Source organism: Mustela nigripes, chromosome 13 (assembly GCF_022355385.1).
Source record: "Mustela nigripes isolate SB6536 chromosome 13, MUSNIG.SB6536, whole genome shotgun sequence".
NCBI lineage: Eukaryota > Metazoa > Chordata > Mammalia > Carnivora > Mustelidae > Mustela > Mustela nigripes.
This window is the reverse complement of record NC_081569.1, coordinates 144,110,656-144,137,792: the sequence shown is the minus strand read 5'-3', so window position 1 is coordinate 144,137,792 and position 27,137 is coordinate 144,110,656. Positions and strand designations below refer to the sequence as shown.

At 62.6% G+C, this 27,137-nt stretch overlaps 1 protein-coding gene and 1 long non-coding RNA gene across 5 annotated transcripts in view; one reads left to right on the top strand and one right to left on the bottom strand.

The window, feature by feature from the left end:
- CEP170B (centrosomal protein 170B) overlaps positions 1-7,273 on the bottom strand; it is a 26,515-nt gene extending 19,242 nt beyond the window's left edge. Inside the window, exons 1-2 of one of the 3 annotated variants that reach the window (XM_059374141.1) lie at positions 7,193-7,273; positions 2,951-3,082 (exon numbers count right to left, since the gene is read on the bottom strand). In XM_059374141.1, coding sequence (XP_059230124.1) covers positions 2,951-3,055 — 105 coding nt within the window. In that variant the 5' untranslated portion in view covers positions 3,056-3,082; positions 7,193-7,273. Of the gene's footprint in view, positions 1-2,950; positions 3,083-6,022; positions 6,081-7,192 lie in introns of those variants that run through there. The other 2 variants (XM_059374143.1, XM_059374142.1) reach the window with 2 other exon arrangements.
- Positions 5,172-11,417, top strand: LOC132000315 (uncharacterized). 2 transcript variants are annotated; one of them, XR_009399247.1, is made up of 4 exons: positions 5,172-5,383; positions 8,114-8,268; positions 8,764-8,939; positions 9,105-11,417. It is a non-coding gene; the product is annotated as an uncharacterized LOC132000315 (long non-coding RNA). The 2 variants fall into 2 exon arrangements; XR_009399246.1 differs by lacking the exon at positions 5,172-5,383 and adding an exon at positions 7,352-7,469.
- Positions 11,418-27,137: the final 15,720 nt, after the last annotated feature.

Sequence of the window (27,137 nt, the reverse complement as noted above, 5' to 3'; positions counted from 1 at the left end):
ACACACATGTGCACAGGTACAGAGACACGCATGGGCACACACACGTGTGTACAGGTACAGAGACACGCATGGACACACACACGTGCATGGGCAGAGACACGCATGGGCACACACACGTGTGCACAGGTACAGAGACACGCATGGACACACACGTGCATGGGCACGGAGACACGCATGGACACACACGTGCATGGGCACGGAGACACGCATGAACACACACACGTACACAGGCACAGAGACACGCATAGGCACACACATGTGCACAGGTACAGAGACACGCATGGACACACACGTGCATGGGCACGGAGACACGCATGAACACACACACGTACACAGGCACAGAGACACGCATGGGCACACACCCACGTGCACGGGCACATGCCCCGCATCACATCACTGGGCCCCCGGTGGCAAGGGCCAGGGCAGGCAGCCCACATGCACACTCATGCTCGCGTCAGTCCGTACACGCTGCCAGGGCACTGGCTCTGTGCCGGGCTCAGAGAGCGTGGGGCAGCACAGGCCCCTGCACAGCCCTGCGCTGCCTCCCCGCACCAGCTCCTCCCTGCGCCCCAGCACCTCTGCTGGCCCCCCGCACCCCTCCTGAGAGGCCCATTGGCCCCACCGTCCTCCATCCTGTTCCCAGGACCAACTCCTGCAGACCTCCGCCCTTGGGACTCATCCGGTCCCTGCTGACATGGGTGTGGCCGGCCCCGCTCCGGGAGCAGCGACCCTGGAAGGCAAGGTCTCTGCAGGTCGGCCAAGTGGCAACGTGGGGGTGAGGACACGGACCCTCCAGAGGAGAGCATGAGAGGGAGAGCACGAGGCAGGCGGGGGTGAGAAGGACCTGCCTGGGAAGGATGGGGGGGGCAGCCGTAGGGCAAGGCTGGGACCCACCCGTGTGCCTGCCCCTTGAGCCAGTGCGGCGACAGAGCCACCTGCGGATAAGGGAGAGGGAAGGTCAGGGTGTGTCCCCAGACCCCTGGTGGGGACGCTGGTGGGGATGGAGGATGGGGCTTTTGCACAGAGCTTGGGCTGCCTCGGTGACGCCCACACAGGCTATGAGGGCAGGTGATTGAGGCCGGGGACAGGACAGACAAGGACACCGTGGGAATCACCCGAACAGATGAGAAAACCAAGGCACAGGAGTGACAGGACCCCCAGGAGCTCAGGGCCGGGCAGGAAAGGAGGCTGCAGGCGTGGACAGCAAGCATGGTCTCCTGGAGCCTCAGTTTCCCCAGGGGCACCTGAGCCAGGGGCTGGCCCTGCGTGAAGGCTCCACCAAGGACAAACCAGGACCAGGAACAGGAACCAGACCCCAGAACCAGGAACCGGACCCCAAACAAGGAACCGGACCCCAAACTCACTCAAGCATCCCGATCCCCACCTCCTGACCCAGAAACCTCTCCACAATCCCTGGGGAGCCGGGCCTTGGCCGCCATCAAATGCTGCCTCCTCCAAGAGGCCCTCCTGACCACCCTAGGAAGACCCGCAAAGCACGAACACACTACCCAGGCGCACAGCACCTTGCCGGGGCTTAGAGACTCAGCATGCTTCCAGACCCGCCTCCAGTGACAGAGAACGGGGCCCCGGTTCCGAGTCACCATCAGGATCCTCCAGATACATCCAGACCTCAAAAGGCGGCTCAGGGCGCCAGGGGTGCGACCCACAGCCCGCGGTCTGCTCTGTGCACACCACACGCTCGGGGCCCCCTTCTATCTGCCAATGGGTTTCTGTTAAGTCGAGACCATCTCATGATATGTGGAAGCCACAGGACGTTGAGATTTCGCTGCCCACAGAGAGCGTTCCCCGGCGCTACCTGCGCAACTGCTCTCAGGCCGCTGCTACCGGACGCCGGCAGAGCAGTCGCCACCGAGGCAGTGTGTGGCCCAAGAGGCCTCCAGGACGCACCCCGGTCTTTACAGAAGACAGGTGCTCACCCCCATACAATCACCGACTCAGTTTCTCCAGCAGCCAGAGGCACGAAGAGAAGTAAGACGACAGACGGTTCTGGATCAAAGACACTCAGAAGGCCCAGACACCTGTGCGACTGGGGCACTTTGCTAGTCTAGTCAAGCAAGTCTGAGGACCCTCAGGGCAAGCCAGGGTGTCCAGACAAGGACGGGTCTGCCCTCAAGAGAGGGACACTGACACCTGCTGCCCAAGCGTGCGTGCCCACAGTGGCACCCCCGGCGGCAGCCCAAGCCCCGGCGGCCCAGGGAGCGGGCGACAACAGCCGGCCCTGCACAAGGGAGCCACGGCCTGCACGAGGCCTCTCCCTGCACCCGAGAGGCCCGCCCAGGACACCTGTTTCCTTCTGAGGGTCCCACAGTGGGGGGCGTGGAACTTGGGGGGCTTTAAGGGCCCACGTGCCATGTGGGGGGAGCAGGGCTGCAGGAAGCCTGACTCAATCAGACCCATGAAGCACAGGGAAAAGGACACTGACCCTCTTTGCTCCCAGACACACGAGCCCGGTGACAGCCAAACCCACACTCCAAAACCGAGGGCCTGAGACGGCCAAGAGCACGGTGCCCTGGCCCCACCAGGTTTCTCCGGCAGAGAAAAGACCCTTCCCTGCCCTTGGGTGCCTCAGAGGGGCAGGGCCTTCCCCAGGCAGCTCCGAGGGTCCCAGCTGGCTCGGGGGCCTCCCACTCCGTGCAATGGCCTAATGGGGCCCCAGACAACAAAGCTATGGATAGGTCCGCTTTCCAGCACCTTCCAAAGGTGGGTCCCTGATGCCCTGAGAACCCGAGAGGAGCCTCAACACCCTCCTGTCCGAGACAGTCCACGAGGCAGAGGCAGGGACCCACCGCGCGAGCCCACGCTCGGGCCCGCACACCCGCACCTGCGGGGCCAGGGCCGCCTGGAGGGCTCCCCGCCGGTGTCCCCCAGCGAGCCGGACAGGCGGCCTGGCCCGGGCCCACCCCCGCCTTCTCAGCCCGGAGCGGCTCACCTGCAGCATGAGCTCACATTCATCCCGCCCCACGAAGATGAGCTCTCGCGGGAGCCGGTGGCGGGTGCCGCTGCTGCTGACCAGGAACCAGGATGTGACGCTCATCTTGGCACCGGCCAGGCCCGTGTGGCCCTACGGGGAAGAAGACGTGAGAGCTGCCTTCCCGCCCTGGGCCCCAGGCCCTGGACACAAAAGGCCCAGCCCAGATCCTGCCCCCGCCACCCGCCAAGGCTCGAGCACAAGCATGGCCACTCAGCGGCCACTCCCGGAAACACCGGGCCCCGGCCATACGAGGCCACCTGCCCGTCCCTGCAGACGCCTACCCCTATATTCTCCTGTCCTCCCTGTGCTCTAGGCCTCTCTCCTCTCCCTCCTAGGTGCCAGCCGCTGAGTCTAGGAGGGAGGAGGCCTGGGCCACACTGCCCACATGTGGAGCCGCACATGTCCTCAAAACCCAAAAAGGAACAGGGACTTGGCATGGCCCATCGCGGTGCCCATGACCCCAGACCCAACCCCACCCCAGGAAATAAACTCTGCCCCAGGGTTTGGGCTGCCCTAGCCGGACACTCGGGGATGCACTGGCAGGTGGGCCAGGGAAAGACACCCGAGGACAGGAGCCCTGAGCCATCAACACACCGGTCACTTAGACAGTCCTTGAGGACCACTACAGCCATCCTGCTGAGGTCCCCCAGCCAGGACAGTACCAGGTGACCATGGCAGCATGTGACAGAGGTAGTGCCTGGTGCCCGAGATCCCGAGGGCATCGTGACACACTGGTATGGCCCAGGTGGGCACAGAAACCCCATGGTAGCTTGGGGGGCACAGTGGGGGCAATTTGAGTGACAACAAGGGCCAATGTCCAAAGACCAGGCCCCATGCAGCCCCCCCACCGACACACACACACACACTCTCACCCAGGTGTCTTGCTTACCCAGAGCCCCAGAGAAGGGCTGTGTCACTGCCGTGGGCCCTGTACATAGACGACAAACATGTACATACGCGTGTACGTGTCCCACGTGTACACATGGGACACACATGTGCACCCAGAGCACAGCCCACTAGTGTCCCAGCCACTCCTCTCCACACACACACACACACACACACTGAACAGAACACATGGGAGCACTGCTGGGTGCCAGAGGTGTCCTGAGCTCTGAGATAGCTGGGGCCTGCGCCACGGGCCTTCCCGCCAGCTGGCGAGGCAGGCGGCAGAGGTGAAAAGCTCTGAGAAGGTGTACATATCTTAAAGGGAAAATGAAGAAGTGGGGGAGCAATGGGGGGGGGTCTGGGAAGGTTCCCTGGGATGCTGACGTGTGAGCGATGCCAGGAGCAGGGCAGGGCCGGGTGGATGGAAGGGGCCGTGCGGGCGGCGGCGGCTGGGTCCTGGCAGAGGAAAGAAACCAGTCCAGAGACACAGGTCACAAGGTGTGGGGAGTCCTGTGGTGGGTGCTGGAGGCAAAAAGTAGTTCCAGGACCTGCTTCCGCTGTGGCAGGCTCAGTGCGAAGAGAGAGAATGGGCAGCCTTGTCCACAAGTCATAATGAATTTCAAAAACACCTGTGTGCCAGAGGACCAGTGAGCAGCAGAGCGTGGGGCCTGAGCAGGGGACACAGTGGAAGGGCGTGGGTCGGTGCCCCGTGGCCAGCCCTGGAGGTCCTGAGGCCCAGACATGACTCAGAGAATGGAGCACAGACAGGAGGTAAGACGATAAGGGAGAGAATTGACGGTGGGTGCAGTGGGGGTGTCCCCAGTCCCTATTCCTGCAGTACCCACACCCAGAGGCCCCAGCTCTCAGCTCCCTTCGGGCCAGGCGGTGAGCAAAGCCAACACCAGGACCCACCCGGCCACGGAGGCCCCAGCGACCCCACAACATAGCCTCATGTCACCTGGGGCAAGAAGGTGGGAAAAATCCAGGCCAGGAGAAGTCTGCCAGAACCCCCTTCCCAGAGCCCCGGGCACTTCGTCTGAGTCCAGCCAGAGGAGCAGGCGCTAGAGACCAAAGGAGTGGGGACCTCCACCATCACTGCCCTGCAGGGCTCGGGGGCTCCACAACCCCAACCTACTCTAAAACCCCTCCTCAGGGCAGGAGGGGACAGGCTTTCTGCGGCAGAGCCCCCGCCCCATCCCCCGCCCTATCCGGGCCTTCCCAACGCCCCATCCCACCCTCTCCATCACCTGCTACCCGCCCACAGGCAGCGACCCCACCCAGAGAAGGCCACAGCCTGGCTTTACAGCAAAGGGAGGCCAAGCCCTGGGACCCTGCTTCTGCCACCACCAGCCCATCCTGGAAAGGCTCAGGCCGGGAAGCCCAGGATGCTCCCAAACAGCCCAGCCGGACTGGGGCTGGGCTGGCCATCCCTGCTAGGAGGGGAATAATAAACACCCCGAACTTGAACCCACGGCCGCCCCAGCCAGAAAAGCCACCGGCCCGGAGGTGAGGAGGGCAGGGGAGCCGCCCGGGGCAGGGGCTGGGAGCCGGCGGGGACCCGGGGAGGGAACGGATGGCGGTAGGGTCCGGGCGCGGCAGGAGCTGGGGCGGGCGGGCGGCTGGAAGGCGCCGACGGAACGCAGGCCGGGAGCAGGCCGGGAGAGGAGGCAGCGACCGCGCACGGGCGACGGCGACGAGGGAAATGAGGAGGAAGAGGAGGAGGGACCGCGGGAGGACGGGCCGGGAGGACGCGCCGGGAGGACAGGCCGGGCGGCGGCCGGGCCCGGAGGGGGAGGGAGCGGCGCCTTCTGAATCAGCGCTCGCCGGGGCAGCCATGGCCAAGCCGGTGCCTGGGCGGGGACCCCGGCGCGCAGGGCCTGCGCCCCCGACTCCAGGCCGCGTAGACGCGCGCCGGGCGCCCCTCCCGGCCTGGCGCAGACCCGGGCCGCCTCCGCGGCGGCGGGGACCAGCCCGGCCAGGTACGCCCGCGGCCGCCGTCCCCACGCCTTTGTCCGGCCCGGAGGAGACCCGCTCCCCGGCTCCTGCCCCCCGCCCAGCCCCATCCCCATCCCCGCGCGGCCCGGCGGGCGCAGGTGCGGGCGCAGGGAGGCCCCGGCCGCGGCGGGCGCGGGGCGCGCGTCTTACCTGCGGCTCGGCCCCGGCTCGGCCCCGGCTCGGCCCCGGCCCCGGCCCTCCCGCCCGCCGGCCGAGCGCTGGGCGGGGCCGCCGCCTAGGACATGCCCGGCGCGGCCCGCACGCTCGCGGCAGCCCCGGCCGAGCCCACGGGCGGAGCGGCGGCCCGGGCCTGGCGCGCGGGTCCCTGACGTCTGCGGGCGCCCCGCCCCGCGCCCCGCCCCCGCGCCCCGCCCCGCCCCCGGAAATCCAGGTTAGGGCGGGCCCCGGCGCCAGGTGCGCGCGGCGCTCGCCCCCGCCCCCCCCTCGCGCCCGCACCCCCCCCCGCCCCCGCCGGCCCCCCCCCCCCCTGTGTCGGTCGGGTCCCCCGCGCTCACCACTAGGTCGCCCGCGTCCGCCCCCTCGTCTCTAGGTCCCACCCGCCGGCAGACCCCCCGCTCCCCGCCCCGCGCTCGGCTGGGGGACCCGCCCCCGCGGGTCAAGCGGAACCTGGGGCCGGAGCAGCCCGGAGTCCGGGCCCTGGGCCCGAGGGTTAACGCTAAACCCCGCTCGGGGGGCGTTCCCCAGCCCCGAACCCTTAGCCGCCCAAATGAGGGTGGCGCTTGGGGGAGGGGAAGGGAGTCCCAGAGGCCCATCTCCCCCCGCCCCGACCCTCCCTCCCGCGCCCCCAGCTCCCGGACACCTGGCGTTCCAGGCTGGGCTCGTGGGATGGGCTCGTGGGCGCTGACGGAGGCGTGGGCCGGGGGGCGCGGTGGGTCTGGGGGCCGTGGAGATGCTCCCGGCTCCGGGGGTCAGGGCTCCCGGGCTGCTTGCGGGCGTCGGGTGACCCGGGAGCTGGGACAGGGAAAGTCCTGGGGCGGGGGCAGCGTGGGAGACGTCTCCTACCTGCCCGCATCCTACCGTCCAGGTGTGGGGAAGGTCTTGAGCAGAGGCTCGGGGCTGAGCAGGGCCGTGCGGGGAAGTCCCGCGGGCAGGGCTTGGGAGGGGGCTGTGCTGGGGAGCCTGGGCTCTGTGGCCCGGACCGCTGGGGCTGCGACGCTGCCCACCTGCCGTGCACCCGTGCGACAGTCCGCCCTCATGGTCCTCGGTCCCCACGAAACTCTCGTGCCGGGCCCTGACTGGGGGTGGGAGCAAGAAGCGGGGCGCACACCTGGAGTATGGAAGGGAGCCTCAGGCACGTACCGTGTAGGTGGAAACCCACCCGCCGGGCGGGGGGCGGCTGGGGCACTGCCTGGACTGTGCGGGGCAGCAGGCGCCCCCCACACACACACACACGGTCTGGCCCGCAGGACCCCTGGTGGGAACACGGAGGCAGGGAACCCGGGCTTGAGGTGGTGGGAGGAGGAGCAGACCAGGGGAGGGACCTGCCGCTGGGTGATCAAGAAGTTTGGACTTGGTCCCAAGGGCAACGTGGCGCCGCAGGAGAGTTTCATGCCAGCCGAGACGCGCCCTGATGAGGGTATTAGCTCTGGGTGCCCAAGAGGGTGGGTGGCGGGGGGTGTGGGAACGGTCAGGTATCCAGCCAGAGGCCCTGCGCTAGAAGCGGTGGGGGCTGAGGAGCGGGAAGAGAACGGAGTATTCCCCGGTGGCCCCCCAGACCTGCCCTTCTCCCGCTGCAGCCCCGCCCTGGGCTCCGCACCGTCTGTGGCCCCATGCCCCACCCCCACTGGCTTCCGGGTGAGTCTGGCCTCCAGCCCAGAGGTTGGGGAATTTCCCCAACTTCCTACTGGACCAGAGGCCCCAGTCCCTCCCCAGGGTCCCTTTCCTGTCCTCTGAGGGCTGGGACCAGCCCCCACCCAGATGTTCACCTACCCTTGTACACAGCTTGGTAAATGGCTGTTCACAAAAGTCCTTTTCTTGGGGCACCTGGGTGGCTCAGTCGTTAAGTGTCTCCCTTTGGCTTTGGTCATGATCCCAGGGTCCTGGGATCCAGCCAGCTGAGCTCCCCTGCTCAGCGGGGAGCCTGCTGCTCCCTCTCCCCTCCCCCTGCTTGTGCTGTCTCCCTCCCTCTCTCTGATAGATAGATAAATAAATAAATAAATAAAATCTTTTAAAAAAATTTTTAAAAAGTCCTTTTCTCTCTTTGTGTCTGTCTCCTGCCAGGATCCTGACTTCTCTAGGGAGAAGGACAGGAGAGGCAAGTGTGGTTCCTGGCGGTCACCTGGACAGCCCCCTGTCCCTGGGAATCAGGGGAGCGGACGTGCAGGGATGGGCAGTTGACAGATTGACACAGGGGTCGAGAGCCCGAGGACAAGCAGGTGAGCTGTCCGGCAATATTTGGGGGTTCAGGACAGAGCTAGGGCAGCAGCTTGGGCCCCATCAGACAAGGGGGGATCCCTGGAGCCACAGGGGGGGCCCGCACAGAAGGAGGCACTCCCAGGCAGGAATCCACAGAGGAGCGAGGGAAGGAAAACAGGACAAGTGGGGCCACAGCCCCCCAAACGGACCCGTATGGTGAACACAAGCAGTGAAAGTGGCTGCAGGGTGTCCTTTATGACTACACAAACCAGTTCTGAAGTCCACCTGAAGAAGAAAGGCACGAGAATGAGCCGAGAGACACGGTCGGCTCCGTGACCACTCTCGGTTTGGGCTCAGGTCCTGATCTCGGGGTGGTGGGATGGAGCCCCATGCCGGGCTCTGCGCTCCGCGGGGAGCCTGCTTGAGATTCTCTCTCTCCCTGTCCCTCTGCCCGTCCCCCTGTGCGTGCTCTCTCTCTCTCTCTCTCTCAAATGAATAAATAAATCTTTATAAAGGGGGGGAGAAGAAGAAATAGGCCGAAAGTGCTAGGACGGCCACGTCCCCGAGACAGTGCACGGACAGCCTCGAGCGCATGGAAGGGTCTCGGCATCACCCGCCCCTGGGTAGCCCAGCGTGTCCCACCGCGAGACCCAGCGAACACCATCAGGAAAGCTACTAGCAAGAAAAGCAGGTACGTCGACAGATAAAATAAGCTCTGGCAGGGATGTGGAGAAATTGGAACCCTGTGCACTGCTGGTGGGCATGTAGCAGGGTGCAGCTGCTCTGGGGAACAGTACGGCAGTTCTTCAAAAACTTACAAATAGAATTATTATATGATGCATTCATTCCACGTCAGGTTTCACCCAGAGAGCTGAAGGCAGGGACCCAGACGCCTCCAGCGCGGGGCTCCCAGCACCACTACTCACAGTGGCCAAAAGGTGGCAGCACCCAGCACCCATCCGCGGACAATCCAGCCCTACCTCAAGTGTCGCTCAGTCAAGAAGGAGATCCTGGCTCCTGCCGCACGTGGATGAACTGCGCGAACAGAGCCAGTCGCGAAAGGAAAAGACCTTTGTGGGTCCACTAACATGAGGCCCCTAGAGGAGTCAGACTCACGGGGACGGAAAGTCAGATGCGGGCGCTGGGGCTGGGGCAACGGGCTGGGAGTGTTCAGAGGGACAGAGTTCCAGTTTGGGGAGATGAAAAAGGTTCCGGAAGTTGGTGCTGGCGAAGGTTGCACAATGAGGTAAGCATGCTTCATGCCCCTGAACTTTACCTTTAAACATGGTGAAGATGGCAAGTTTCATAGTATGCAGATTAAACACAACAAAAGGGGGAAAGGGAAAAGCAGAAGATTCCTGCAACATTCTGAAGCGGAGGCCTCATCCTGCTGGAGAGCAGAATCTGTTGTAGAAGCAACCGGAACATTTTGCTATGGGCAGTTCACTGGACACATGGACCAGAGGTGTGTGTCGCCGTTTGTCACGTGACCGGGGGGCATTTAAAATCCACGAGAAAAGGGTATTATTTATCTGTCTCCAAAATGAAACCCTTATGGTCCAGAAACATAAGTGCAAAAAAGCGCAGCACGACGAAAGCATTCCAAGAAAACACGGGAGACTTTGACAGTCTCGGGGTGAGGAAGGCTCTTCTCAGCATGATACAAATGCAGAAGCCACTAAAAATACAGCTTATAAGTCCAATTAAATTACAAATTGCAACATTTCTCATAGATACAACCTTTTAAGTCCAAGGACGGGACAAACGGGAAACTTTGTAACGCGGATGCTCAAGGATGAGCTAGCAAAGCAGTCTCCAGCTCAGTGAGGTGAAGGCCGACCCCGCGTCCGAAGCCGTCGTGCTGCCGGACGCGCAGGGAAACGGGAACCGCTGTTTGTTGGACGAGGCTGAACTTCACTCGCGGTCAGAGAAACGCAAGTGCCTGCTCCCTGGAGGTAGCTGTTTCCCCGCAGGGAGACCAGGACGTCTCAGCAGGGGGGGGGGGGGGGGATGGAGAGAGCCCCCCCCCCCCCCCCGAAATCCCGAAGGGGAGTGAGCAGTTTGCGTGGCGACGCACCTCACAAAGGCAGGTGTTGGGCCAGCCCTGCCTCCCTGCTGGGATGTGTGCGGTGGGGACAGAGCCGAGGGCAGCTGCGATTTCCATCACTGCCTTGCTTCTCCCAGCAAAGCCAGAGACAGGCTGCACGTGTGTCCACGCGAGGGCGCCCCTGAGTGAGGCTGGACCCCCTGCAGCCTTGGGCGAGCAGCAGCATCCTGGGGAGCCCAGAACCATCTCTTTGATATTCGAAGTGAAGCCACAGCCCCTCTGTCTGGTCCCAGTCTGGTGTCTGCACATGGGAACTGGGGGTGGGGGCCCTGTTTCCACCACTTACCCTTAGCTTTGCTTGAAATTTCTTAAACCAGAAAGCTGTATTAAAGATGACAAGGGGGCGCGTGGGGGGCTCAGGGGGTTAAGCCTCTGCCTTCAGCTCAGGTCATGGTCTCAGAGTCCTGGGATCGAGCCCCGCATCGGGCTCGCTGCTCAGCGTGGAGTCTGCTTCCCCCTCTCTCTCTGCCTGCCTCTCTGCCTACTTGTGATCTCTGTCAAATAAATAAAATCCTTAAAAAAAATAAAGAGGACGAGACGTGCTGTGTTCCTGAAGGAAGAGAGACTCAGGAGAGCGGCGGAAGCAGCCTGCAGCACACTCAGAGTCAGGGGAGCTCCCAGCAGGGCCGGCGGGCTTGGGGCCAAGGACACAAGGCTACAAGGTCAGGCAGGGGCCTGATGGGGTGGCTACAGCTTTAGGTGGAGTGTGCAGACCCCTCCTCCAGAGGTGGGACTGGAGCCAGGGGAAGAATCAAAGAGATGAAACCAGGCGGCCAGTCCCCAGCCCCAGGGCCTGGGGCCCTTTGAAGCCATTAAGCTCCACAGCCTCCAGCTGAGGTCAGGGCTGGGACCAGCCTGTGCTCCTGGGCCTCGTAGGCTACCCTCGAGGATTTGGGCCAGGGGTGTCCGTTTGAGCCTGCGCCTGCAGTGGCTGACCGTCAGGCAGCCCAGCCGCCTTGTCGTCCACGTGGGATCCTGGGGGTCCTGTGATACTGCGACTGTCCTCTTGCCTTTGGGGCTTCACACCCAGCCACTAGCATCAGGACATCGAGAGCTTCCAGCCTAAGCACTGGGCAGCGCTGCACGCAGAAGGAGGCCTCACAGCTGGCACCTGAGGACACCTGAGGACACGGAAGTGCCCGACACACACCTGGCAGAGGGACCGCCCCGCCTCTCCCCTTCCCACAGTCAGCCTGGGCCTTGCACACCCCTGTCGGTGACCAGAAGCCGAAGGTCAGCTGCGACCAGGCGCTGGGCCTTCCTAGAGGTGAGGCAAGGAGACGACTCCTTGTTGGCATCGGCTGTACGGCTGCCCAGGTCTGCAGGGGCCTGCCCGGCCCGGGAGAGGACAGGAGCCACGCTTGTCTGCTGGCCCCAGTCCCGCTGGCCCCCAGCTAGGGAGCCTGCTGGGGCTGGGTCGCTGCCTGAGCAGTGGGGCCTGGCAACGGTGGTCCCGGGCATAGCCTTCCCCACTGGCCTCGCTGCCCATCAGAAGCCTGGAGGGTGCCCCAGCCCCCCCCCCCCAGGCTTGCTGGCCTCCTGGAGACCCAGTCCTCGTGGCTGAAGGTGATTATCTGCAGACAGCAGGAGGCCAGAGCCCAGAAAGCCTGAGCTGCCCTTTGTCCACGCTTCGCTACCCGCCCAGCTGAGACCCGGCACCTCTCTGCGGTGGGAGGCGCGCCATCTGTCCTTCTGGGGCCTGGCTGGGGAGCAGCAGGGCCCTGGGCTGCAGCAGAAGCGGCAGGAGCCCCAGGACCGGTAAACCTGAGGGGTGAGAGGTGGCTGGAAGCGTCTGGAAGGTGGGGTCCCCCCAGGCCGTCCCTGGGCCGCCCTCCTAAAGGGCATGTGTCTGCCCACAGCCCTCCCAGAAGTGGCCCCTGCACAGGGGATGGATCCCTGATCCCCGAGTGGGGAAGACCGCATCCCTGCCCCCAGCGCCCCTCCCCCCACATCCCTGCCCCCAGCGCCCCTGGCTATGGGACAGAGTCGGACAGTGAGGAGCTGGAACGTCCAGTCAAGGAAGCCCTGTTGCGGGCGCCTGGGAGGCTCAGTTGGTGGAGCGACTGCCTTCAGCTCAGGTCATGATCCCAGACTTCCAGGATCGAGTCCCGCATCGGGCTCCCAGCTCCACGGGGAGTCTGCTTCTCCCTCTGACCTTCTCCTCGCTCATGCTCTCTCACTCATTCTCTCTCAAGTAAGTAAATAAAATCTTTAAAAAAAAAAAAAAAATGGGAAGCCCTGTTGCTCTCTTGCACCCTCGGTCTGGAACCCAGAGCCCATAGCAGCCGAGAGCCCAGGCCCCTCACACCCCATGCTTGCCCACAGCCCTGCAGGTCCCCTGGGCAGACAAGGCAGGGGACCGTCTCCTGCGCCCCAGGGTCCTCTCTCAGGTGGCCCCCAGAGAGCCAGCGCTGCTTCTGCTCCCCTTCCCCAGCCCACGCACGCAGGAGCAGGGCCGCTGGGTGGCCCGCATCCCCTCAGTGGCCAGAGGCACCAGATCGGCTCTTCTACTGGACGGGACAGTGGCAGAAATGTCATCGGCTGGAGCTCTTGTGAGGATACAGAAGTGTCACATTTTATTAAGCAAAATGCCTTTTTATCTTGATTCCCATAATGGATGTTTTGTGTCATATCCCTGATTTATATTTTATTTTTTATATATTTTATATATTTATTCTAACACTACATTTCTTTCTTTGGTGCATTTTGACTCACGCACACAGGCTTTTTGTACAGTTTCAAATTTTTAAGGAAAGCCGCATATTTTTAAAACGTGTTCCAACAGCATTTGTAGGTTATGCGCAACCCATGTGTGAGCCCACTGCACACCGTTGTCCAGGGCGCCCCACCTCCTCGGACTCTGTCCCCCACCCCAACCCCCGGCCCGCCTGCTCCCAGCCGCAGACCAGGCGCGCAGCTCTGCGATTCCCACGCACGTGCTCGGCTTCTCCCTCAGTGTTTGCCGCACACCCTACGTGCGCCACGCAGTCGGCTCCTTCCCTCCCAGGGAAGCACTGGAACAAAACGCGGCAAGGTTCTGTGGCCTCAAACGGGGCAGAAATCCAATCCTTCCAAGGAGAGATACGCGATGGCAGCCTCCCAAGGTCAGAGGCAGAACCAAAAGGACCAACTCCCAAGTAGCAGAACGAGATGTACATGTGCTCACTGCTCTCCGGTGCAGTGGACTGGAGTTCTCAGACTCTTCTGGAATTGTGCTCGTGCGGAGCCGAGCGTGAGGTTCCCACCCAGAAACCAGGGCCGGGGGAACCGGGTTTGCTCTCGGGCCAAATGTTAGGAGAAAAAGAAAAGAATACTGTATCCTGACATGTTTCCCTCTTAACAAATTTCTTACTAAAATAAATGCAACCTTAAAAAATAAATAAGTGCAACATTATTTCTCTCATTATTCTGTTATAAAATTAAAACACACAATACAGGGCACCTGGGTGGCTCAGAGGGTTAAGCCTCTGCCTTCCGCGCAGGTCATGATCCTGGGGTCCCGGGATCAAGCCCCACATCAGGCTCTCCGCTCAGCGGGGAGTCTGCTTCTCCCTCTGCCTCTCCCCTTTTCATGCTCCCTCTCTCTCTCTCTCTCATTCCTTCTCTCTCTCTCAAATAAATAAATAAAATCTTTTAAAAAATATTTATCTATTTATTTACTTGACAGAGGGACACAGGGAGAGAGGGAACACAGCCGGGGGGAGCGGGAGAGGGAGAAGCAGCCTCCTCACTTGAGCAGGGAACTCGATGCGGGGCTGGATCCCGGGACCCCAGGATCATCACCTGAGCCGAAGGCAGACGCACAGCAACTGAGCCACCCAGGTGCCCAATAAATAAAATTTTTTAAAAACACAATATATATAATTTTAAAAATACAAGGTATATAATTTTTAAAATTTCTTACATCAGATCGTCTGCTGGATTAATCTTACCGTCCACCCATCAGATCTAGGCGCTCCTTATAGTTTATCAGACCATTTAGTTTTTAATCACAATCGTGAAATGCCAGGCATCCGAAAGTCTCAGCACCAAGCAAACACTTCTGTTTCCGCTCTGGCGAGTAGCAAATATCAGACAAAACCTGCACCAAGAACGACCTCAAAAGCTTGATTTGAAAGCACATGGCAGGGCGCCTGGGGGGCGCAGTCAGTGATGCCCCTGCCTTCGGCTCAGCTCACGATCCCGGGGTCCCCGGGGTGGAAGGTGGGCCCCTGGCTCTGCGGGGGGTCTGCTTCTCCCTCCCCCCACCCCACTCAAGATCGCTCTCTCTCTCCCAAATAAATAAATAACAACTTTTTTTTATTTTTAAGAGATTTTTATTATGTATTTGGGAGAGAGCGTGCTCGCATGAGTAGGGAGATGGGCAGAGGGAGGGGAGAAGCAGACCCCCCACGGAGCGAGGAGCCCAACACAGGGCATCGATCCCAGGACCCCAGGATCACGACCCTAGGGGAAGGCAGGCGCTTCACTGACCGAGCCGCCCAGCTGCCCCATGAAATATTAAAAAAAAAAAAAAAAATACAGAGAAAAAGATAAAAGCAGCTGATTCACAGGTGGTCCAGATACTGGTGCTATCAGACACGGATTCTCAAACAACTATGATTAAAACATTCAAGAAACAAAGGGCAGAGATGGAGAATTCTGCCAGAGGCCTGGAAGCTGTGAAAACCATTATGAGATGGAAACTCTGGAACTGACAGTAAATAACTGGAACTAAGAGTGAGCTGGCTGGCCCTGGACGGCGCGTGCAGGAGAGGCTCTCAGCCGCATTCGGAGCCGGCGCCTACGGCCTCTGCTCTCAGGGAGGCGAGCTCCCAGCTCAGTCCCACCACGGTCCCCGTAAAGGGGTTCCCGCGGCCCGCTGGGGCTGCCTGCCCACCCCCTCCCTCGTGCACCCCCTCACTGCGCACTCTGGTCCTCGGCTTGGGGTCTGCTGTGGGGACACTTGCTGACCAGGAGTGTGTCCAGCACCAGGCAGTCTTCCCTGGGGCGGGGGGGCGCTGGCCAGGGCAGGGCTGCGGGCAAGGTGGGGGTACCAGAGTCTGATCAGGCCTGGCTTGTGGGACGGAAGGCGGCTTCAGGAAGCGGGGGAGATGCGGGTGGGGAAGGAGGAGCCACCCTTCTGCAGGAGACCCTCAGCCTCCCCTTGTGGGGGGTCAGAGCCCCCCGCCTCCCTGGAGGGCATCTGCGGACCTCGGGACGCAGGGCAAGCAGACCGCAGGGAGGGGTCCCCACCTCCCCCGTCTTCCCCACCAGCCGACGGGGCTGCCCCGAAACACAAGCCCCAGGCTTTTGTGCACTCTGTTGGCTGCCACCCCCCCCCCCCCCTCATCCCGGCTCAAAGGCCTCGTCCCCCGGGAGCAGTGCTGACCTTCCCCTCCCCTGCTGCGCCTCTGCCGTTTGCCCTGTGGCCCCTGGGCCAGCCCTGGCGCACCCACCGGTCACGCTTTATCCACCGGCGGTTCGACCCTGACAGAGAGCATGGCTGGGTGAGGAAGGGCTGAAGCCCGCGGGCCACCGAGGGGCCCTGCCTGCCTCGTAGCTGCGTCACTCCGTTCACCCTCCCCCGCGGACCCCCGTGCCCCGGAGCAGGTCCCCTCTGCACACACTGTGCTCCGAGGCACCTTCCAAACCTGGAGCCCCGAGACCTTCCCGCTGGAGGGACTCGCTGTCGGAAGTATGTCGCCGTGGCGGACGCGTCTGAGCGCAAAGACACAGACACTCCCGTGAGGACAGCCTCCACCAGAGGAAGAAGGACCAGAGGTCCGGCGCGGCCTGGCCAGTGGTGGACACCGCCCAGACACACGTCCGGCTGTCCTGGAGGACGGTGCCAGTGGGCACTCGTGAATCACCCAGCGGCTTGGGATTTGAAGCAAGTCACGTGGCTTCTCCGTGACTCAGTTTCCTCACCATCAGAAAACCCAGATGTGGTGCCCGGCCCGGGCAGAGGGAGGGAGGGGGCGGGAGAGGTGGAAACAGGCCCCCCCAACCCCCGGCAGGGTTTGGCAACGGGAAGGGTGAAGAGCTGCAGGAGGAGGCTCCGGGAGACCCAGTGTGGGCCCCAGTGTGGGGACAGATGGGATTTTTCTTTTTCTTTTTTTTAAAGATTTTATTTATTATTTGTTTGAGAGAGAGAGAGAGAGAGAGCATGAACAGGGGGAGGGGCAGGCAGAGGGAGAAGCAGGGAGCCCGATGTGGGACCGACTGATCCCAGGACCCTGGGATCATGACCTGAGCCGAAGGCAGACGCTTAACCCACTGAGCCCCGCCGTGCCCCCGGCTGGGACTTTTTGAACGTGTGCTCTCTTTTCCCGTGAGAGAGCGGCCGCAGGGCATGTTTGGAGATGCGCCCCGGCGGCTCCGAGGGACGCCAGAGACAACAGTCAGTCTTTGGACTTCCCAAAGCCACAGCAGAGACGCTGGTCCCAAAGCCAAAGTGTTTGTCCTTCTTGGCCTCAGAGCTTCCCCCTGGAGTGGGGGTGCGGGCAGGCACGAAGGCCCCCCGGAGGGGTTACCAAGGGAAGGGGAGGCACAGCAGCTCCCCCACAGTGTCAGAGAGTCGAGGCGTCAGGGAACCTGTCCTGTCCGCACAGCTTTGTGCTAAGCCCACGGGCCAATCTGTCCCTGCTGAGCTCCCCACAGCCTGACCTGTCTGCGAGCCCTGACTCTGCCCCCACGGGACGGGGCCCCGCTCTGCCTGGACGCTCGGGGCAGAGCGCCGGGGGATGGGCTTCCTGGGACCCTGCTGTGCAGGCCAGGGGGTGCCACCTCCCGAGTCCTGGGCGACTTAGAAGAACCGAGGAGCGCAGACTTCGCTCTTTGCGGGAGGGAAGGCGGCTTCAGGAAGTGGGGGAGACGCGGGTGCAGAAAGCAAGAGGGGGTCTGGCCGGCAATGAGGCTCCCGGTGCTGGGCCAGGGGGGTCGGCGGGGGTGTGCGGCGAGGGGGCGGCCGCACCGGGAGCAGGATGGGGAGCAGGATGGGGAGCAGGATGGGGAGCCTGTGAAAAAGGCCGGTCCACAGAGAGGTGCAGACGGCGGGAAGGACCATGGGCTCAGTGGGAGGCAGGGCCCTGGGAGGGAGCCCTCCGAGACTGAGCACCACTGGGTGCCCCTGTGAAGCTCCGGCCTTGCCTACCCGCCACGGGCGGCCTACGGCACCCCCACCACAGCTGGGCTGGGCGGGCTCCTCGTGGCGCTAGAGCGCTGGGCTCTAGGCTTCTCCTTCTCAGCCCCCAGGCCCCCACGTAGGGGGCTCACGCCCCACCCCGGGCTGGGGAGAGCCATTCACTACAGGCCCTGGGCCGCCCCACACAGGACGCCATGTTTCAGGTGATCAATGACCTCCCCTGATGGGTGGGCAGGGAGCAGACCCGCTGGTGAGCAAAGGAGGCAGCGCAGGAGGAGCGGGCTGACCCTGCTCCGTCCCGCAGGGAAAGGCGGACCTCCCCCTCCCCACACCCAGGTGATAAGAAAAGAGAAGGGGGTCGTCCCGCTTACGAACACAGATGGAAGTCGGTGATGAGCATCAGCTTGGGGGAAGGAGAACCCCAAAGCCACTGAGGACGGTGTGCTGGGCCACCTGGACAAGCTGACACACTCTAGTAAAAACTACCGGAATTATAGGATAAGCTGGCGAATTGGCAAGAGAAGCGTATGGAATGATTAAACTTTTTTTTTTTCTGTTCCAATAATGAGCTTTTAAAACAAGAAAAATCTATCCCACTTCTTGCCGTGACACAGAAATACAAAACACTTAAGGAGCCAGTAAGCACGGCCCAGGACCTGCGTGAAGAAAGCTCTGCGGTCTGCAGAGCGAGATCCGATGAGGGAAAGCATCGCGGGTCTGCGGCGCAGGAGGGCTTGGCAGGGCGAGACGAGCAGAGACAAGAGCCGGAGGGGATACACCGAAAAGACCCAAGGGGGTAGGGAGGCTGCCTCCCCAGGTATTAGCTCAGCCTCTGAAGCTACGGTGTAACCCAGTGAATGTGGAACGGATTTGGGACTAGACAAATCCCTGGACCTGAGTACAAGTTCCAGAAATCATCACCTCATGTAGGAGAATTCTGTGCAGGGCGGCAGAGGCGAGAGGTCGCTGAAGAGGTAGAGCCCGGGCCACGGGAGGCAAGTTCCCAGAGCAGGTCCGCGCCCCAAGCAGCCTGACACAGCCACCACGTGCAGAAATCAAAAGAATTAGGGGAGAAAAAACAGATTTTGGGGGCGCCTGGACAGCTCAGTCGGTGGAGTGTGTGACTCTCGATCTCAGGGTTGTGAGTTCAAGACCCACACTGGGGGTAGAGACTGCCTAGTAGAGCCCCGTCGTCACCTACTAGAGCCCTGTCATCACCCACTAGAGCCCCGTCATCACCCACTAGAGCCCCGTCATCACCCACTAGAGCCCCGTCATCACCTAGTAGAGCCCCGTCATCACCGCACAAGGGGAAAAGCTCTGGTCGGGAGAGCGAATGCCGACGGAGGCAAACAGTCATCACCGCGCTCAGCGGTTACGCACTGACCTACTACGCGTGTGACTGTTTTATGTGACTGTTTCATGTTTCATAGTCCCCATATGGGGACTAAGGCTGGAAACGAATCAAAGCTCTAACCCTTACCGAAATTTTAGTCTATTAAAAAATAAGTAAATAAAAATAAACAAAAAATATATTTAAAGATTTTATTTAATTGACAGAGATCACAAGCAGGCAGAGAGGCAGGCAGGGGAGGGGGAAGCAGGCTCCCCGCTGAGCAGAGAGCCCGATGTGGGGCTCCATGTGGGGCTTGATCCCAGGACCCTGAGATCATGATGTGAGCCGAAGGCAGAGGCTTAACCTGCTGAGCCACCCAGGTGCCCCCCAAAATATATTTAAATGTTAGGGAGTAGTAAGTCCTGAGATCAAAAAAATAACTCGGGAGAGAAAAAGAAATTAAGAAAGCAGCCCATCCTCAATAGCATCTCAACAATTTAAATATTTATGGGGCACTTGGCCGTCTCAGCTCAGTCCCTTAGCCTGACACTTCCTTTCTGCTGAGGTAGTGACTTGGGTCATGAGTTCAGCCCCACAGCAGGCTCTGCCGGCAGTGGGGGGTCTGCTCAGGATCCTCCCTCCCTGTCCCTTTTCCCTCCACACTCACACAGGCATGCACACACTCTCTCTTAAAAAAAAAAAAGAATGAAATATTGAGGAATAAATCCACCTGAGCCGGGCAGAGTCCTGAGCTCTGAGAGCTACAAAGCAGCGCTGGAAAGAAATCATAAGCAGACAGACATCTGTGCCCACGGATGAGAAGCCTCGACATCGCAAAAGGTCGGTACTACCCAGGGCAACCTACAGATTCCGCGCGATCCCCATGGGAATTCCGAAAGCCTTTCCCATGGAAATAGGCCAATCCTCAGGTTCGCGTGGAATCGCCAGGGGCCCCGAGCAGCCCAGACAGTCTTGAAAAAGACTCCAGTCGGAGGACTCACACTTCCCGACTTTGAAACTTCCTGCAGAGCTACAGCCATTAAAATAGTGCATGACTGGCCTAAGCACGCCTGAAAGGACCCATGGAGTCGCATAGACAGCCCGGACGGAGACCTCCCCACGGATGGTCGGCCGGTGTTTGACGACGGTGCCAAGACCCCTCAATGGCCAGAGGACATTCTTGTCAACAACAGCTGGGCACTAGCAAGCAGAGAACGAAGTGGGACCCTTACCTCGGGTCGGGACCAAAAATTAACTCATGGGCGCCTGGGTGGCTCAGTGGGTTAAGCCGCTGCCTTTGGCTCAGGTCATGATCTCAGGGTCCTGGGATCGAGTCCCACATCGGGCTCTCTGCCCAGCAGGGAGCCTGCTTCCCTCTCTCTCTCTCTGCCTGCCTCTCCGTCTACTTGTGATTTCTCTCTGTCAAATAAATAAATAAATAATCTTAAAAAAAAAAAAAAAACCACGTACACATGAAATAAGCTTCAATAATTGTTTAAACAAAAATAAACAGTTTATCCTGGGAGGGGCCGGGGGACAGGCAGGGGTGAAGGCACACAGCAGGAGGTGGATGTATCAGGAGCTCATCCCAGCTCTGTGGCCCCTCAGGCCTTGGCGGCCACCTCTCTCCCCTTGCCTGCCCTCCCTCTCCAAACCAGCCACCTCCCCAACTCATGGAGGCCCCAGGTCCCCAGATCTCCCCTGCCAGGGCACAGGGAGAGGCCAGGAAGCCCTGTGGTCACCCGCCCCCCGCAGCCAGCCACCTCGCTGAGTCCCCCAGGGAGGACACAGGCAGTTCTCCCCAGGAGGGATTCTGTAGGCACCCAAGGGCACCCCATTCAGTGTCTTGGGTTCCCATGGAGAGCCCCCTCCAGAGACCCCAGATGGAGCAGCTTTGCGGGGGAGACTGCAGTCACTGTTGCGGGGAGAATGGAGCAGATGAACAGGAGCGGGTGTGGAGGGCAGGCCGGGAGTGCGGGGGCCTGCGGTTGAAGACCGCAGGCAGCCCTGGGCCGGTACTGGAGCCCCTCCAGCTCCTGCACTCCCTTCCCGTTGCCCTCCTGGGGCTGCTGCCCCCCAAGCTGCCCAGAGACCCCTGGAGGTCCCCACCTCAACCTGCTCTGCCATGGCCGGGCTCCCGCAGAGGCCAAGGCTGCTACTCCAGGCCCCCCCCCCCCCCCGCAACGCCCCCCCCCCCCCCCCCCCCGCCCCCCCCCCCCCCGCCGTCTCTGTCCAGCCCATCCTGGCCACCTGCCTCCCCCCCCTTCCACACGCAGATGCCCGCAAGGCCTTCACAGCTTGCTTGGGTCGGGGGAGTCCAGGCCTCGTCCTCGCCTCCCACCAGGGCAGCCGCCCCCCCTCTCTGCACCCAAAGCCCCCTGTGCTTCCCCCTTTCTCCTGGGACCCCCCCAGCCCCGCTGACCCCCGCCACCGGTCCCACTCGTCCCCTGGTCCGCGCGCAGGGGCAGGGTCTCCCTAGACGTCCGCTCCGACCTCCCCGCAGGGCGGGAGCCCACCTTCCACCGGCGCCAACTGCACTCAAAGCGCGGCGCTTTCCCCAGCCCCACGATCTGGGCGCGGAGCGGGCTTGCACCCAGGACCTCCAGCGCATCCCGGAGAGAGGCGGGTCCTGCGCCGAATGCGCTGCGGCTCTCGGCAGAAGCACGGGGTCTCGGGAGCGGTCCCCGGGAGGCCGGGCGCGCCCCACCCCACCCCAGATGTGGAGAGCCCGGTGCTGAGTGTCCTCGGGACGCTGAGCGGGTCCCCAGATGCTGAGAGCCCCTGCAGACTGAGAGGAGCTGAGGACACCCCCTCACCCGCAGAGACCTCCGGGTGCTGAGGACGTCGCGGGAGGCGGAGCACCCGGAGCTCCAGAAGGAAGGGGCGTCCCCGTGCAGACGCCTGGTTCCATGCTGCCGCAGAGCAGGAGTCTAGGGCTCACCGCCTTGTGACCCCCACCGTCTGGCCGTCCCAGTCCCATAGCTTCCCAAACGGACTGAACCCTCCCCCAGGAGACCTCGTGGGGGAACGTGGAAGGCCTCGATTGTACCCGCAGGGCCTGGCCGAGTGAGCCGCCCGCGCTCCCAGGGGTAGTGCCCACTCCTACCCGAGCGTAAGTGCAAAAGTCCTCTTCGGCTTCAGGGGCCACGGGGGGTGAAAATCACTCATCTCCCCACGAACACGGCACCCCCATGAGGCCAAGGTCTCCCCTCCCCCCCTCCTCCGCGCAGGTAGGCAGGGCGGCCTGGTGGGCATGGGGGAGCGCGGTGGCCATGGTAGGTCCCCCTGCTGCTTCTTGGAAAGCACAGGGGAGTCTGGGCCAGCCGTCTGCCTTAGGGATGTGGGGAGCCTCCTCCCTAAGCAAACCCCACCGCCTGGAATCCGGTTATGCGTCCATCCGGCCCCCTTTTCACTCACCCCCACACTGTGGTTTCCAACAAAAGACCGCAAACTGGGATGATTAAAACAACAGAAGTTTATCCTCTCACACCCTGGAGGCCAGATCCAGAATCAAGGTGGGGTCAGGGCCGCGCTCCGCGTGGTCCTCCGGGTGGGTGCTCTGGGCTCCCAGCTGCATCCCTTCAAACTCCGCCCCACTGTCCCACGGCCTCTCCCCCTGCGTGTCTGCGTCCAAATGCCCCTCTTCTTACAAGGAGACCAGTCATGTTGGATTACGGCCCACCCCAATAACCTCTTCTTACTTGATTACATCGGTCAAGGTCAAGACCCTACTTCCAAATAAGGTCAGTCACACATACTGGGGATCAGGACTTCAGCAGAACATTTGAGGGACACAATCCAACCCATCTGGCTGCAGAGAGAACCTACTTGATAAGCGAATGTGGATTTACAAGGAGCTGTAAGATAGCTTGAGGGTTGGGTGACGTTTCCAGGAACTGCGCCCCGACCTCCTACCAGAGCCTGTCTGGGTAATGGATCTGCAGGCTGCGCTAAGCCCAGAGACACCCCATTGCTCAGCAGCAAGCTGACGCGGCCGCCACCTCCGGCCCCAGAAATACGCGGCCTTGGCCGGGAACAGGCTCAGCAAAGCGTAGTCCCAGCAGCCCACTGGTGTCCTGGTGTGGCAGGCCCCTACAGGCGTCACATGAGGCAAGGGACGCAGGCTTGGGTGGTCCCTCTGAATTCCGAGTGGGAAGACAGGATTCACAACACGGGAACAATCAAAGACATGGGACAGCCACAGTGACAGATCTCTACCCTGGCCGTTAACCCCACTCTCTTCCCTCCACTATAAACGCGGGAAAAGCTGAGTGTCCACTCTCCCAGCTGCGCTGCCGCCATGTTGGTCTTGGGACATAGTTCTGGCCGTTGAAATGGGGAGCGTCTGGGCATTTCCATGATAAAAGAGACATTTCTGTCACTCTCCCTTTCCACTCTGCCCAGCCTGGAGCATGGGTGTAGCAGCTGGAGCTCTGGCAACCCTCTGTGACCAGGAGGGAAAGGCCCCTCCAGGTTACAGAGAGGCTGACACCCCTGGGCGGCTGAACTTCGCTTCCAGGCCTCCTGCCCTGGGAGGAAAACAAGCCGCGTGGGTTCAAATGACCACACTTGTATGTCTACTCCAAGCTAAAAGGGCGTCCACTGGTAGGGCTGCGGTCGGTCCATCCTAGAGTTCACGAGCTTTTCAGCAAACGCATGGCATTTCTCAAACTCACTTCACCAAGTTTAGCAAGTAAATTGAGCTTTTTTCCAACTGCTTGGAGGGAGGAGGGGAGGGGCTTAGAACCATCCGCCCAGGCGGAGGCGGGGGCGCGGGGGTCGCCCCGGGGGCGGGGGCGGGGGCGCGTGGGTCCCCCCACCCATGTCCGCGGGCGGTGGGACTCCGCGATCTGCCGCGGCCCCGCGAGGCCACCCCGCACTCCGTCCCTGCCGCGCGACACGGCCCGTGGAGCGCAGCGCTCGCAGGCGGAGGGCCTCCTGCATCCCCTCCGGCCCCGGGAAGGGCCCCGCGCTCCCGCTGACCCGGCGCGGCGGGCGGGCGGACGAGGGTCGGGCGGGGTCCGCGGCCCGCCCCGCGGACAGGTGAGCCCGGCAGGTAAGTCGGCGCCGAGTCACCGTGCGGTCCCGCCGCCCAGCGCGCCAGACGCGCCGGCCCGGGGAGCCCCGCCCCACGCAGCCGAGGGGCCACGCGCCGCGCGTCCTCCGCGAGCGCCCACGGCGCGGGACGGACAGACTTCCCCCGAGTCCACCCGCGACCCGCGGCGGAACCCGCGGCCCAGGGGCTCGCGTTTCCCGGGGGACTTCCGGGAGCGGCCGCACGCCGTCCCCTGTGTCGGGGGAGCGCGGGGAGGCGGAGCGAGCATGCGCGGTCGGGTCGGCACTTCAGGGCTGGCTGCGGGCGGAGGCTCGGCGGGTCGCCCGGTGCGGCTGTGGCCCCGGACCCCGGGTCGGCCGTGCGGGGCCGTTTCCGCCCGCTGCCCGCCTTTCCTCGCGCCCGTCAGCTGGGGGGCGGGGCGGCGCGGGGCGAGTCGTCCCCTCGAGACCTCCCGGGGGGCGACGGGCCCTAACAGTGCGGAGGGCGGGAAAGAGCGCGGTGCCCGGCCCGGCCCCGCACCCCAACCCCGGAGCCCTGCTCCTGCCCCGGCCCCGCACCCCAACGCCCCAACCTCACCCCAGTCCTCCGGCTGCCACGCCCCCAGCGCCTGGACCCCCAGTCCCCGCCCCCGACCGCACATCCCTATCCCGGGACCCGCACACCCCCAACCCCTGGAGCCCCAGGCCGGCCCCGGACCCCACCCTCCCAACACCTGGACCTCAGCTCAGTCTCCCGGCCCCCACACCCTCGGTGCCCTGACCCCGAGTTCTCTGGCCCCAGACCTCACCCCAGTTCTCTAGCCTCAGGCCCCCACAGCCCCAGTGCCATGATCCCCGGCCCTCCGGCCCGGACTCTTACACCCCCAGTCCTCAGATCTCAAGCCAGTTCTGGGCCCCTGGGTCCCTACACCCCTAGTGCCCTGACCCCCAGTCCTCCGGCCCTGGACTCCATGCCCCCAGTCCCCGCAGCCCCAGCCCTCTGGGCCCAACCCCCACATCCCCAAGTCCCAGACCTCACCCCAGTGCTCCCACATCCCCAGTGCCTGGACCCCAGTCCTCTGGCCCCAGACCCCACAGGCCCAGCCCCCAGACCACCAGTCCTTCAGGCCCTCGGCCCCAGCCCCCTCCCTGTGGAGGTCGATCAGGCCAGGCAGGACAGCGAGCAGCGGCTCTGGGACCTGGCTGGAGGCTGGTGACCCCAAACCCTGGAGAGGAAAGAAAGACGAGGGCAGGGCTGGGAGCCAGGGCAGGCTGGGGCCACGTCCGCCAGGGAAGAACGGGCTGGACGTCCGAACGGGCTGGACGTCCGAACGGGGATGCCAGCTGGCAGGGCCTGACAGATGCCTTGGCAGACCAGGGCGGTCGTCGTGGGGATGGTGACTGTGACTCGGACCGGGGTGTCGGCAGTGGAGGTGGATGTCCCCGGGTCTGCTGCAGACGGAAGCCCCAGCCCTTTCTGTGGAAGTGGGGAGTACGGCAGGAGCAGGCAACGCAGGCTCGCGGGGGCCCTTGGTCGCTGGAGAGGGAGCGGCGGAGAGAGCACTGGTGTGGGGGGGACGTCCAGACCTCATCCTGGGCTCCTGGAAGGCCCTCAGGAGAGCGTGTGGGTGTCACAGGCGGCATCAGCCCAGGAGGCACCGTGGGGAGGGTCTCTGGTGGAGGGCGCCTGGGGGCTCAGTCCGTAGAGCGGCTGACCCTTGATTTCATTCAGCTGGGTCCTGGGACCCAGCCCCACGCCGGGCTTCATGCTCCTGCGGGGGCTGCTTCAGGATTCGCGCTCCTCCTGCCCCTCCCGTGCTCGCTTGCGCACACTCGCTCTAAAATAAGTATCTTAAAAAGGGAGAGATGGCGTTTGTCACGACGGAGAGGGTGAGACCCCGCGGGAGCAACAGCGACGCAGAAGGGAGCCGGCCGGGGCTGAGCCCAGCCGTGCTTGCAGAGATGGGAGGGGTGGCGCGAGGCCAGCGGGGTGGAAGGAAGCTGGGATCCTCGGGAGCCAGGGGTGCTTAGCTGAGCGACCCACAGTCAGGTGGAGGCCCCGGGCCCGTGACCTGAAGACAGCCTGGAGGTCGCAGATGTCATGAGCCGCGTGGGAGGGTCGGGAGGAGCCGAGCCTGAGTGGACCGCAGGGGAACAGCTTTCCCCGGAGCCGGGTGTGCGGAGTCCAGCGTCCCCGTGGAAAAGGAACGAGCAAAATTAGTCAAGTGGCACAGGAGAACGAGGGGAGGGCAGCGGAGGGCAGAGCGCACGGCACGGCGCGGCAGGGCAGGAGTCCGCGCGTGGTCACGGCGGTCAGCAGGCCGACATTGCACAGGCGGTTGCTCCTCTGAAGAACGAGAAAGTTGGAGCCACACCGTGACCACGCGCCGGTTAAAAAGGATCAAAGATATAAATGTAAGTGAAGTAAACCTGTAAAAGTGCTGCCGAGAACAACGGTGAATCCCACGACACCAGAGCGGAAATGCTCAGTAGCCAAACGGACAGACGCCGCTCGTGGGCACGAGCGCAGGGTCACCTGTAGTGACAAATGTAGACGAAGTCATGCAGAGACACGGTTCCTTACCTGTCGATTTTGGAAAATCCTGGAATGTGGTCACGTGCCGTGGTGGGCAAGCAGAGGGCCGGTGCGGGGCGGGGACGCAAAGCCACCGACGCGTCCGTGGAGGTGGTGCTCTCCTGGGATCACAAGTGCTGCTGCCCACGAGGATGTCCGCCCGGGCTTCCGCGGGCCAGCGAGGCCCAGTCACGGTCATTTGCTGGAGCGTCTCAGGTACCAGCAGCACTCTGGGAACCCCCCAGGTGTCCACCCCCCGGGGCCGGGCGATGACACAAGCCCACGGTGAAACGGGCAGGACTGTTCAGAGGTTACAGCCTCCAGGCCATTTCCGCGCTGGTGCGGGAAGGTCTCTGCCGTCTGTTTTTAAGAGAAAATCCACAACATTCAGAACGGCTTCTGTGGTAGGATACCTCTCGGGGGGACACGAGAGAAAGAATATCCGTATTTACAGAAACACTGGGGAACGCCCAAGAAATGAGTGGTCGTGGGAGCCCCTGGTGCTGGGGGCACACGCCGGAGGAAGCAGCCCTGGTGTGTCTTTGAATGACAAAATCAGGATGAAAACACGACCCAGGGAATCCAGGAGGTAAAAGGACCGACGTAAGCAGTGGTGGGAAGTCTTGCTGGAGGTGCGGGCTAGAGGACCCGGTTTCAAGTTTAACGTAAATCACGTACGTTGGTGCCTAATGACCCATAACCCCCGAATGA